This window comes from Neltuma alba, unplaced genomic scaffold (genome assembly GCF_004799145.2).
Source record: "Neltuma alba isolate B1F8T4 unplaced genomic scaffold, ASM479914v2 tig00012154_pilon, whole genome shotgun sequence".
NCBI lineage: Eukaryota > Viridiplantae > Streptophyta > Magnoliopsida > Fabales > Fabaceae > Neltuma > Neltuma alba.
The window spans coordinates 518,549-530,664 of NW_021636702.1; the positions used below are offsets into that span (position 1 = coordinate 518,549).

The 12,116-nt window shown below is 36.5% G+C and overlaps 2 protein-coding genes across 2 annotated transcripts; both read left to right on the forward strand.

Annotated features, from left to right (window-relative positions):
- Positions 1-1,177: 1,177 nt before the first annotated feature.
- Positions 1,178-5,270, forward strand: LOC114723815 (ABSCISIC ACID-INSENSITIVE 5-like protein 7). The gene is made up of 5 exons (XM_028910055.1): positions 1,178-1,289; positions 2,354-3,618; positions 4,625-4,696; positions 4,779-4,814; positions 4,930-5,270. The coding sequence occupies exons 2-5, from the start codon at positions 2,533-2,535 to the stop codon at positions 5,002-5,004; spliced, it is 1,269 nt and encodes a 422-aa protein (XP_028765888.1). The 5' UTR covers positions 1,178-1,289; positions 2,354-2,532; the 3' UTR covers positions 5,005-5,270.
- Positions 5,271-5,411: 141 nt separating this feature from the next.
- Positions 5,412-12,116, forward strand: LOC114723789 (methylcrotonoyl-CoA carboxylase beta chain, mitochondrial; the record flags this gene model as incomplete). Its single annotated transcript, XM_028910027.1, is given in 11 exon segments — positions 5,412-5,438; positions 5,502-5,587; positions 7,739-7,892; positions 7,976-8,095; positions 8,359-8,793; positions 8,905-8,995; positions 9,117-9,358; positions 9,443-9,607; positions 10,150-10,224; positions 11,403-11,534; positions 12,085-12,116. Coding segments are annotated over 11 exon segments (1,559 nt in total), but the record flags the coding sequence as incomplete, so codon positions are not given.

The window sequence follows — 12,116 nt, forward strand, 5'->3', positions numbered from 1 at the left end:
ACGCCTGCACTACTTCATCACTAGCAGAAAGTTCTGCAGCTTCACGTGCTCCCACTCCCCAGAATATCACGCTTATGACTTTCATGGCAAGCATATGGGACCCAATCAGATACTACACAAATAAGTGTCGATTGTTCAACCTTTTTTACGCGGGCTTTTTTTTTTTTTTAATTTTTATATAAAAATTAGATAATTAATTTAAAAAATTTAAGAAAATTAGTTAGTTATTTGTAAAAGAATGTGTATTGATTTTTTTAAATTATCCTATCTAATACATGTACATTGGACTATCTCTTAATGAAAAATTCCTTGTAATATATTACTACTGTATATTGTCAACTTTTCTCTGTTTCATATTTTTTGGTCAAACATTTTTTACTAACATGTTTTCAAACCCCGTAAAGTGTGTCGGGTCATGATTCTTCGCTTGAAGCTAGTGAGCCCACTCTCTCTTGCTGTTTCATTATCCTACTCTTTTTTCCAGAAAGAATATACATAATTCAAAATGATTATTTCACGTCAGCTAAACACCCACTTACATTTTCATAGCAGAGAAAATACTAAAGTCATGTAGGTTAGATATTCCCAAGCAAAGCAAATGTGGGAGTAAATAAAAAAAAAAGGGAATTGCCGATATATTAAGAAAAGCAAAATTAAGCATATATGCACATGTAAGGTTTATTTATTGACAGGAGTGATTTGTGGGAAGGATATACATAAATTTATTGTGAACAAAAGTAGATAGGAAAAAAAAAAGAACATAAAATAACTTACGATAATGCTATTCATTAATTGTTGAGACTTTCAAAGCGATAATATATATTATTATTATTAAGTGATCCGTGATTGGCCTTTGGCCCATAAAAAACCAAGGATAAGTCACTGGCTTCACTTTCATCGATGAGAAATAGATTAAATAAAAGCATCACCAGCGAAAATTTTGTCGGAAAGTACGATCTAGCGGCGGAGATTGTTCCACTTTTCCTAATCTTATTGGAGAGACGTCACATCAGCAACTCAACTCCTCTCTGATTGGCCCACGTTTCCAAATCTCTCTGGCTATCCACCCCCATTTTTCTAATATTTTAATCAATCCATAAAGTGCCACAAAAATACAAAATGCCCACCTTCGGTCCCCGAGCTTTCTGGTTAAATGGCCGCCTCGTGTCAGAGAGGCTCAAGACACTTGTCGCCTCCACCGTCTCCCTCCGTCAAAGATCGCTTCCACGCGACACTCCTCCTACTCACTTCAAGGAAGAACAGAAAGTAATTTTAAGGGAAAAATAAAGGTAATTCTTTTACCACCGGGGGGGAAAATCTTATTTTCTTATTCTCTCTCTTATTTTTACGCTATTTATTCTCATTTGTTAATTTTTTTTAATGATGTCTTTTCTGGGGATTAAATTGAACTGGATGCTTTCTTTTGTCAAATTTCTTCCTCACCAAGGGACTTCGGGGCCGTTGGAAAGGAGTTCATCCCTGCTTTGGCCTTGTTGGTGTGTTTGATTTTGGCCGTAGGTGGAGGAAACAAGGGAGTTCCCATAATTGGCTTTGTCGTTTGAGAAAAGGAAAAATGAAGCTGGGTTATTGATGTATTAGGAAAGGGAAATTTCAGATAAAGTAATCGCAAAATAGCATAATCCATGTTGGTTGTCTGGATAAAAGTCTAAAAATGGCTTGTTGCTTGGGAATAACGAGTTAACTCTGCATTTTGCAGCGTAGACTTAGTTCCAACTATAACACAACAATAAGTTTTTTCTCAGTCGACGATTTAAAAAAAAAAAAAAACTTTTTAGCCATTTGTCGGTTGAAATCGAGCGATATAATAGTTGAGAATTACTTAATTTTGGAGTTGAAGTTGAAACCGAAAGAATTATAATGCAGATACTTTATCTGAGCTGCGATTATCGGATGGTCATTACCTGTATGATGGGGTTTTTTCCGCCTTATCATCGTACTTTGTTTGGATTCATAATATTGCAATTGTATGTACGGCCTTCCAAATGACTTTGGAAGGACAAGCTCCATTATTGAGTTAGGAGAAAATACTCTCTCAGTTCCATTTTTGGGCTTCGTTTTTTTCTTTAGGAACTCGTGGCTGGTTATAAATCGTAACTCCGCAAGATTGTACATGAAATTATTCTCTTGTTCTTCTCGCTTTAGTGAGTGTCCAGTTTCATTTAACCTCGGAATAATGGCTGGCAATCTATTTTGATCCGAGGTTTATTATGAGAGAGGATATCAGAAGGTCCCTGTCTTTTTTCCTGTCACAGAGTTCCCCTCTAAGAAGCTGTCTTTGTTCGATTCTTATGTAAGTTGTTCAATGAATAGATTCTAATGTATTTGTGAACAGTTAGATCTGAATCCAGGTGGAGCCAACAGACAGAAAGCACCAGCTGAAAACACCACATGATCTACTCACTACTGGTATTAGTTCAGCCGTACGATTGCCATGCAAGAAAAGAGTTTGCTTAAGTAAAGCCTCTTGCGTCGCGTCAACTTGAAGAAGTCTTCATTCAAAATTCAAACAAGATGAGATCAAACATGAACTTCAAGGGCTACGAGGATACCAACAACCCCAATTCCATCGGCAATAATGGAAGCAGGCCGCCTGCAAATCTCTTGAGGCAACCTTCAATATACTCCCTCACTTTTGACGAGTTTCAGAGCACTATAGGTGGCCTTGGAAAGGACTTCGGCTCAATGAACATGGATGAACTCTTGAAGAACATATGGACAGCCGAAGAGACTCAATCACTAGCAATGTCATCTTCAGCTAACGGAGGAGAAAGTAGTAAAAACAACATCACCATCGTCAACAACAACAACAATTATTATAGTAATCCTAATGGTAATTTGCAGAAACAAGGGTCACTTACTTTGCCAAGGACTCTTAGTCAAAAGACTGTTGATGAGGTTTGGAGGGACTTGATGAGAGACAGTAGTGGGGGTAACAGTACGAAAGTTAATAGTGGTGGGGTTGTTCCTTCCGCTTCTGCCATGCCTCAGAGGCAACCAACTTTAGGTGAAATAACATTAGAGGAATTCTTGGTAAGAGCAGGGGTTGTGAGAGAGGACAATAATAATGTGCCTCTTCAAACTGGAAGACATCAATGGTTCAATAACGACAACGCTGGCTTAATGCTGGGGTTTCAGCAGCCAAACGGGAACTTGGGAAATGCTAACCCGATGGTGAATAGCAATAATCCAGTTTCCAAACAACCTCCCACTGTGTCATTGCAGGTAGGTAGTGGTACTGGTACTCATACACAACACCAGCAGCCACCGCTTTTCCCCAAACCGGTGAATGTGGCTTTTGCGGCGGCGGCGGCGGCTCCGATGCATTTGGTGAATAATTCTCAGATTGACGGGAGGGGAGGGATGATGGGGGTTCATCAGGGAGGTGGTTTGACGGTGGCGGGGTCTCCGAGGAGTCAGATATCGCCTCCGGCGGAGGGTGTGACAAGGAGCAAGGGGGATCCGTTGTTGCAATCGCCAGTACCGTATGTGATTAACAGGCCCAGGAAGTGCAGTGCGCTAGAGAAAGTGGTGGAGAGGAGGCAGAGGAGGATGATTAAGAACAGAGAATCGGCTGCCAGGTCTCGGGCTCGCAAGCAGGTCAGTGTTCTGTATATTTTCCTGTAGAGGAAAGAAGATTAAATTTTGTTGCAGTTAAGATTAGTTTTTATGCAATAGTAGGAGATAGACTAGTCAACTTTTTAATTGTTGAGTATTTGTACTCTTTCGGGCCAATAATTATTGAGCATGATTACCTGCTTCCTGGTGGTCAAAGACCTATGGTATCATAATTAGAAAGGAAAATGCTATTTAAAATATGATAAGGGAAGTTTAAATTTAATTTATTACTTAGTAATCATTACACTGTCCTTATCATTAGATCATTACTACTTTTTCCTTTGTTCCTAGTTACATTAGCCCCGTACAACTAGTTTACAAAAATTAAAAAAAAAATAGTTATTTTAGTTGAGAGTAACAAATTTCTGCGTAATTAACTTCATCTTGTCAACAACTTGTTTATTTGGCTAGAAGGGAGGAGAACCTTTTTTTTTTTTCCTTCCTATTAAAATATAGGCATTTTTTATTGAAGGCAATTTTATTTGAGGTATTATCGGACATTAAATGTGGATACCTTTCTTAATAAGGATTTGAACTTTGATTCATCACGTTGTGAGTGATTAACTCTTTTTATTAAACTTAACCTCCGTTGGTTAGAAGAGAACCTTTTTGTTTAATTGAAATAATGGAGAGAAGGCAACCCTCCCCTCCTCCTTTTAACTAAAGCCCTTCTCCTCCTTAAAAAAAACTGGTTAGTATAATCCCTTCTCTCTCTCTTTCTAATTTGGGAACACTTTCTCTCTGTTTCCTGGGTAAGTAATCGGGGAACATTTCCATTAATAAGGTATTCTTGTAAGAAAAATAATAACTAGTGTAGACAATAAGAAAAAGGATCTTATAGAAAGTAACAACCTAAGTTGCTAAAAGGCTACTCTGATCATTCCTAAAGCTTTTTTTTTTTTTTTTTCCAGTTTTAAACTCTGACACTCTGCGTTCCCTCCTCCATAAATGCACAGTAATTCTATTTTTCTTCTCTTGGAAATGCCAGGCCTATACTTTAGAACTGGAAGCTGAAGTCGAGAAACTCAAGGATTTGAACCGAGAGCTAAAACGAAAGCAGGTAGGAAAAAGCCACATCCTCATCAGTAGTTATTTTGTGACACCCACTTTACCCGATTTTGGCTATGTTTCTGTCAATGCAGGCTAAATTTATGGAAATGCAGAAGAATAATAGCCAGGTTTGAATTTTCATCCTCGTTTGACCCACCCACGTCAGTTCAATAAAAGACATTAAGCTAATGTATGTCCAAATAATGTTTTTTTCCCCCTTTTTGCCTGTTTTAACTTTGTCAGGCTTTGGTGACGCTGAACGGGGCAGGGGGAGGCAAAAGACAGTGCTTGAGAAGGACACTTACAGGACCATGGTAGAGACTCTGTGGGTTGGTCTTTTGTTTTCCAAGTGACTGTTAGCTAGAGGAAGCCACTGTGATAAGGATTGGAATACCAGATACCAGATTAGGTTGGTAGCTTTATGTATATTAATGGTTGTATCTTTAGATTATATTAAAACCCATGTATTTGCTTTGTGGTGTTTGATTTTCTAATGTGTTCACATAGGACTGTGTAGGACTAGACTGCTGAACTGCTTAATATCTAACCTTCTTTCTACTGAATCTCAGTTTTGTTCACGAGTATTTCTATCATCTGTTTGCCAAAAAGGCCAAGTTAATTAATCTATACTCATAAACATACATAGAAGCAAGTCTTCGAGATCAAAACATATTCCACTGACTCCCGTAGGATACTCAAAAACTTCTATCAAAGCTGATTTAGCGATGGCAGATGCAAAACCTGTTACAGTGGCAAGTCGCTCACCAGGACAACATTGTAAAATTAACAGTATCAATATATATTTTTTTCTGCAGATGCGACTAATGAAATTTGCTTTTGCTCGCTTTAGAATATATGCAATAATCGTTGCTTCAATCTCTTCAGAACACATGAGCGATTGGTGATTAAGGGAACCTGTATATCATATAAAGACAGGCTGGTCGTAGTTGCAGGATATAGGGCTACGGAAGGTTAATATATAAACAAATTTTAAAAAGGAAACGACATTCACCAAAAGATCAGAAAGAATCAAACTACGGATTAATTGATACAAACGTACAAATGCCCATCACTTTGCATTTGTTCTCTTGTACTCTTATCTTGTCCTCTCTGATGGTCTTTTCTTGTGTGCCTGAATTCTATATCCACGTGATTGCTTGGTTAATCCTTTAAGCATTCAACCGGCTCGCAGTGCCTCTCCATTTATCATTGCAATTTCAGGCTTCCGTCTTGGTTAGATAAAATACTACATCTAGTTTTTAATATAAGAACTAGATAGTTAATTTAAAAAGATTAAAAAAATTAATTAAATTGATTAATTGTAACAAATATGTATTAACATCGTTAAATTACCCTATTTAATAATGTGGATTAGAATTATTGCCTGATAGGAGTTGTTACAAGGGGAAATTGTCAAAAAAGACTTTGGAATTACAAAAACGCAGATAGGGACCCTTGACAACTTCACTTTGGGTTTTGATAATATTTTTGACAACTTCATGATATATTATTATTGTCAAAACCCAAAGTGAAGTTGTCAAGGGTCCCTATCTGCGTTTTTGTAATTCCAAGGTCTTTTTTTACAATTTTTCCTTGTTACAATCAATAAGAATATTTTTAAAAAATTATAAATTTAAAATACAAATTAAATTAAGATTTTATATTTATAATTAAATTTAGTTCTTATATTAGGCATCAAAGCTACTCTTCCGGTCTTTAATATAAGACCAAATTGTTGAGTTGGTTTTGGTCCTAAATATAAGAATCATTTCTCATATTTATCAATTTTCTCTAAATTACCCCTATGGATATTCACTCAACCGTAATCAGTAGAAGAGGGAGATAGAGTATTAAGAAAGATGATTATTGTATTTTAGGAAAAATGTGTTACTTTTTTAATAATTTTCTAAGTTTCCTAATCTAATCAAATTAGTTAAATGAGTTTTATATTAAGAATCGGAAGAGTATTACTTAGCATAGACGGAATAAACAAATCCTCGTATACCAGTCTGCAAACAGCCACCAATCTTTGGGTTTATTTATTTAAAAAGAAAATCCGCTCATCGTGCATCAATCCATCAATAAGCTAATTTTAAGTTTTTTTTTACAAATATGAGCCCGTTTTGAGATTCTAAAGCTTCACATTCCAGTGTGGTGCCTGGGTAAACGGGACGACTCCATTTCCTGAACTTCCACGCGGGGCGTTATTTCTTACAAAGTTTTCATGAACAAAATAGTTTTATCTCTTGACAGGATTCAGTTTAATAAAAAGAGGTAATTTCTCATACAGTGATGAATTAAAATTTAATTATTTATTAGGAGAGGTGTTCATATTTAATATCTAATATTAAATTAAATATAATTTTCTCTAATAAGAAGATAAAAAATAGTTCTATTTATTCTCAAAAGAGATTCTTCCAAATTTCAAGTTATAATCATTGCTAATTTCAATTTTAAATATAAAAAGTAAATAAATAATTTATAAACATTAAAAAAATTAGTTTAATTAATTAATTTAAAAAAGTGGGTTGGCCTTTTAACAATTTGCCCAATAAAGTATATGAAAACTCCCTTTATATATGTGCTTAATAAGAATAATTTAAAAATTACAAAATGAAAAAATAATATGAATTAAAATTTTATATTTGAAACCAAAATAAATTTCAACCACTTTTTACATTTAGGACCGAAAAATACTTATTTTTAAGAATATCATGAAACAGAAAATACATAGATGACATTATCTTTTATTATTTTACTAGTTTTGTTTATCCTTTTTCAGCAGTGTCTATCTTCTCTTGCGAGGATGGAACAGCTAATGAAATGCTTAAAAGTTAAAATTACGTATTGTTCTTTTCCATATGATCTTATCCGTGAATCTGTAATGACCCAGCACAGGCAGAAATCAGGATTCCGTTAGGAGCCCGCAATCGATTGGTGTAGTCTTGGGAACTGGTTGTTGTCAAACTTGACAGTTGAAAGATTGTAGAGATGCTACGCCTATTGGGCTGGGGGAGAAGAGCGACTTCAATCTCATCCAATTTTTATGAAGTTCCCGGAGAGGAAGCACCCCTGAGATTATTACCAGACGGGGCTTCTGCTTGGGCGTCCTTACTGATGGCGTCGACCGCAATTCCGAGGCCTTTGCTACAAACTCTAATTCCATGGCGGACTTGATTTCCGAACTCCAATCTCATGTAGCCAAGGTTGCTTCTCTATTCCATTTTCTATTTGCATCTGTTTCTCACAGTCTGTGTACGTTTTGGACTAAAGGTTTGGTTTGCTAAAGGTACTTTCGGGTGGTGGAGCCGAGGCAGTGAGGAGGAACAGGAGTAGGAATAAGCTTCTACCCAGGGAAAGAATTGATCGCCTAATTGATCCTGGCGCTTCATTCCTTGAGCTTTCACAGGTTTCCTTGCAAAAATAAATTATCACATCTCCTTTATTGTTTTCATTGGATTTGTGGAAAGCTCTAGTGAGTATGCGAGGTGGAAATTTTGGGGGAAGCAGAAAACATATTCATAAATTGCATGAATGATTAAAGGTTTGGCAATGGAATTTGGAAAGCTGATGTGAAGTCCGTTCTATATTTGAATCAGGCTCATAATGCATATATTGTTTATTTAGGTGATGCATGGACCTGGGAATCTTATGAGTTTTTAAATGACAAAGCTTGCAGGGCATGAATTATATGGAGAACCTCTGCCTTCTGCCGGGATTATTACTGGAATAGGTCCAGTGCACGGGCAGCTTTGTATGTTTGTCGCAAATGATCCTACGGTTAAGGGAGGGACTTACTATCCCATTACTGTTAAGAAACATCTTAGGGCACAGGAGATTGCTGCTCAATGCAAGTTGCCCTGCATATATCTTGTTGATAGTGGAGGTGCTTTCCTTCCGAAGCAGGCTGATGTCTTCCCAGACAAAGAAAACTTTGGAAGAATATTCTATAACCAGGCTATCATGTCGGCTGAAGGCATTCCACAAATTGCACTGGTATTAGGTTCTTGCACTGCGGGGGGTGCCTACATACCTGCCATGGCTGATGAAAGTGTAATGGTCAAGGGAAATGGAACCATTTTTTTGGCAGGGCCTCCTCTTGTGAAGGTCAATTCCTGGCACTTTGATGGCCCTAAATCCCTTGTATTTATGCTTTTTTTTATGTGTGTCCTCTCTGCCTCTAGGACAAGCGTTTGCTGTAACTAGATGATTTTATAGGCTGCAACTGGGGAAGAGGTCTCCGCCGAGGATTTGGGGGGTGCAAGTGTTCACTGCAAGACATCAGGTGTTTCAGATTATTTTGCTCAAGGTATTTAGTATGTGCATTCTCTCCCTCCTACGCATTCACAACCAAATCTAAAGTGACAAATGAAATCTATTGAAATCTTATCACTGACCATGTACAATTTTATTCTTAAATCTTATTGTAGATGAACTGCATGCACTGGCTCTTGGGAGGAACATCATCAAGAACTTGCACATGGCTGGGAAAGACGTCTTGGGAAATGGATTGCAAAATGTAAAATATGAATATAAAGAGCCTCTATTTGATGCCAATGAACTTCGCTCTATTGCTCCAACTGATCTTAAGCAGCAATTTGATATTCGATCAGTTATTGCTCGGATTGTAGATGGAAGTGAATTTGATGAATTCAAAAAATTATATGGCACTGTAAGAGTATAGCCACTTCATTTTCTTGATGTTTAACCATTAGCTTTATGTTTATATATATATCCTCACACGTTATCCATGCAGACTCTTGTAACAGGCTTTGCAAGAATATTTGGACAGCCTGTTGGAATTCTTGGAAACAATGGAATTTTATTTAATGAATCTGCTCTAAAAGGGGCTCATTTCATTGAAATATGTACTCAGCGAAACATTCCTTTGGTCTTCCTTCAGAACATCACTGGGTTTATGGTATGAATTTTGCCACCTCCTCTGTTACTCTGATTAGGATGCTTGCTTTTGGTCTTTATATTCTTAGCGGATGATTTTCCTTTCCTACAAACTACTGTTTAATAGATTATTCTAAATGAGGAAATGATGCTGTGCTCCTATATACTAATTATGTTATGGAGAATTGTCTGCAATGTTCACCACTGCCTGGGTAAGTGAGCTATGGTAGATAATAAAGGCCTCATAAATTTAAGATTAATTAAAGTTCACTACAAAAGCGATAAAGTGTAGATAAAGGAAATAAAGATGGTCTGAGTCTCACTGTAAAAGTAAGTGAATGCATCTTATCCCTCGGAACAAAAGGATAGTAATACATCTTACTTTTTTGTAGGACAGCTTTGCCTTAAACTTCTTTCTGCGTGGCTATGCCGAATCTTGGAAGTTTTAGTCTATGCTCCCAATACATGAAATTTTGTGTGTCATCCGAGATTTCCTGTCAAAAATTTATTAGAACTAAAATTTTCCTGAGCAATTTTGATTTCATAAGCCTGTTTATCTGATAGGTTGGCTCAAAATCTGAGGCAAATGGCATAGCAAAATCTGGAGCAAAAATGGTAATGGCTGTTTCTTGTGCAAAGGTTAGTTTCTTCCCAACCTTGTCCAGTTCTAATGTGATTTATTTTTTTTTTTTATACTGATGGGACCCTCTTATACACAAACTTACAACAAGACTGAAAGCCAGAAATAAACAAGGGAACACTTGAGATTGATAATGGTTTTACTGAATAACAAAGGAATAGATGACTTTTACACACTGATACATAAGCTATATAAGCTACAATGGAAGTGACGATTACAAACTAACAAGGAACAGAACAAGATACACAAACAGAGCAAGATACAACACAATGGACTAATAGAGTTGCCAAACTTTCGAGAGGTTGGCTCTCTCCATCCCAAGGGCCAAGACCACAATTCAAATTCTCCACACCCCCCTGCTGAACCCAAAAGGGATGCTTTATAGACCCAAAAAGTGAGTTTAACAACCCCCAACTCATAGACCTTAACTATAGCGGTCCTATAGCTACCCTACTCTCTATTTCTTTCTTCATAATAGCAAGTCCAGCTTCTGCGCAACAAAAAGTAATTTCCCCCTTTTTATGCATCTTCCTAAACGTGATCCTATCATATACCCTCTTCTTTATGACTTAACCTTAATTCTTGCGTGTCTATGTTAGCTTTGTATCTTAGTTAAAACAAGTAGGAGCAGTTGATTTCTCTTTTGTTTTTGAGTCGAAATAAGCTGCGGTTGGCAATGTGATCGGTGGTTAACTCCTTTTGTAATTTTCATATTAAGCTCTTTCCTCCCACCGGAATAGATTGTAAACTGCATTGGTTAGTAGCAGCATGTACCTGAAAATCCTTAAATAGTTAAACTGGTAGCTTATGAAAGAGAACCATAAATTATCCAAAGAGCTACCTAATAATTTTTTTAATTTTCGTAATCGTTAGCGTCTTAAAATATGTTTCGATGATATGGATTGGCTTGGCAGATCTTCTATGAAGATTTACAAATTATTAAGGTGACACTTATTGATACTCTAAAAGACTTTTGTTTAGAAATAAAATTAGGTAAGTAATGTTTGCTTTTCTTGACAATTATACTACTACTGTGGTCTCACATATGTTGTCTGTGATTGAATTTTTTTTTTTCCAAGAAAAAAATTGGGGCTTTTAAGTCAATTTAATTTAGCCGGACGACTGAAAGATTTTGTAGATTTTCGCAATAACTTTTGCTTCCCATCAATATTTTCAGGTACCTAAAATCACTGTAGTTGTTGGTGGGAGCTTTGGTGCTGGAAACTATGCAATGTGTGGTCGTGCATACAGCCCCAATTTCATGTTCTTTTGGCCAAATGCTAGAATATCTGTGATGGGTGGTGCTCAGGTAATGCCTCTCACTTGAGGTCATTTAAGAGTGCTAAAATATGTTGTATGTAATAATATCTGCTCGTTATTGTTTTTTCTGTTTTAATGCTGGGAATATCCACTATTGCTTTTGCGTAAGTTCTGCTTTTTGTTCCTCAAAAACTTGGATGATCCTTTGCAAATTAAGGCCTTATTGATCCAGCACATCTTGGACTTCTCTCTGGAAGAAACTTGAGTATAGTTATTTAGATATTTGCTATCATATTATCGAAGTACCACATGTGGACATTTTTGACAATTCAGCATTATACAATTTACTCCTTAAAAGCCCTACACATATGAAGAATCTGATGGCGAACGCTTAAGAACTATTCTTCATTTTTTTTTCCTTTCTTTTTTAATATATATTGTTGTTTGCCATACAATGTTAGACTTGGGTGCATCATTTTGCGTTTTTTAACGCATCCTTCATTTGTGATTAAACCCATTATTAAAGTTTGAGAACTCATTACCCACTTTTACTTCCCTCGAGTGGATATACTTATAGTCCTTGGAATAATGATAATCAGGCTGCTGGAGTGCTTGCCCAAATTGAGAAAGC

Bases quoted from the DNA above. Each gene is read 5' to 3' on its own strand.
- LOC114723815 (XM_028910055.1), top strand. From the start codon at position 2,533: ATGAGATCAAACATGAACTTCAAGGGCTACGAGGATACCAACAACCCC. The intron at 3,619-4,624 runs GTCAGTGTTCTG...TGGAAATGCCAG, and splicing joins GGTCTCGGGCTCGCAAGCAG to GCCTATACTTTAGAACTGGA. The intron at 4,697-4,778 runs GTAGGAAAAAGC...CTGTCAATGCAG, and splicing joins GAGAGCTAAAACGAAAGCAG to GCTAAATTTATGGAAATGCA.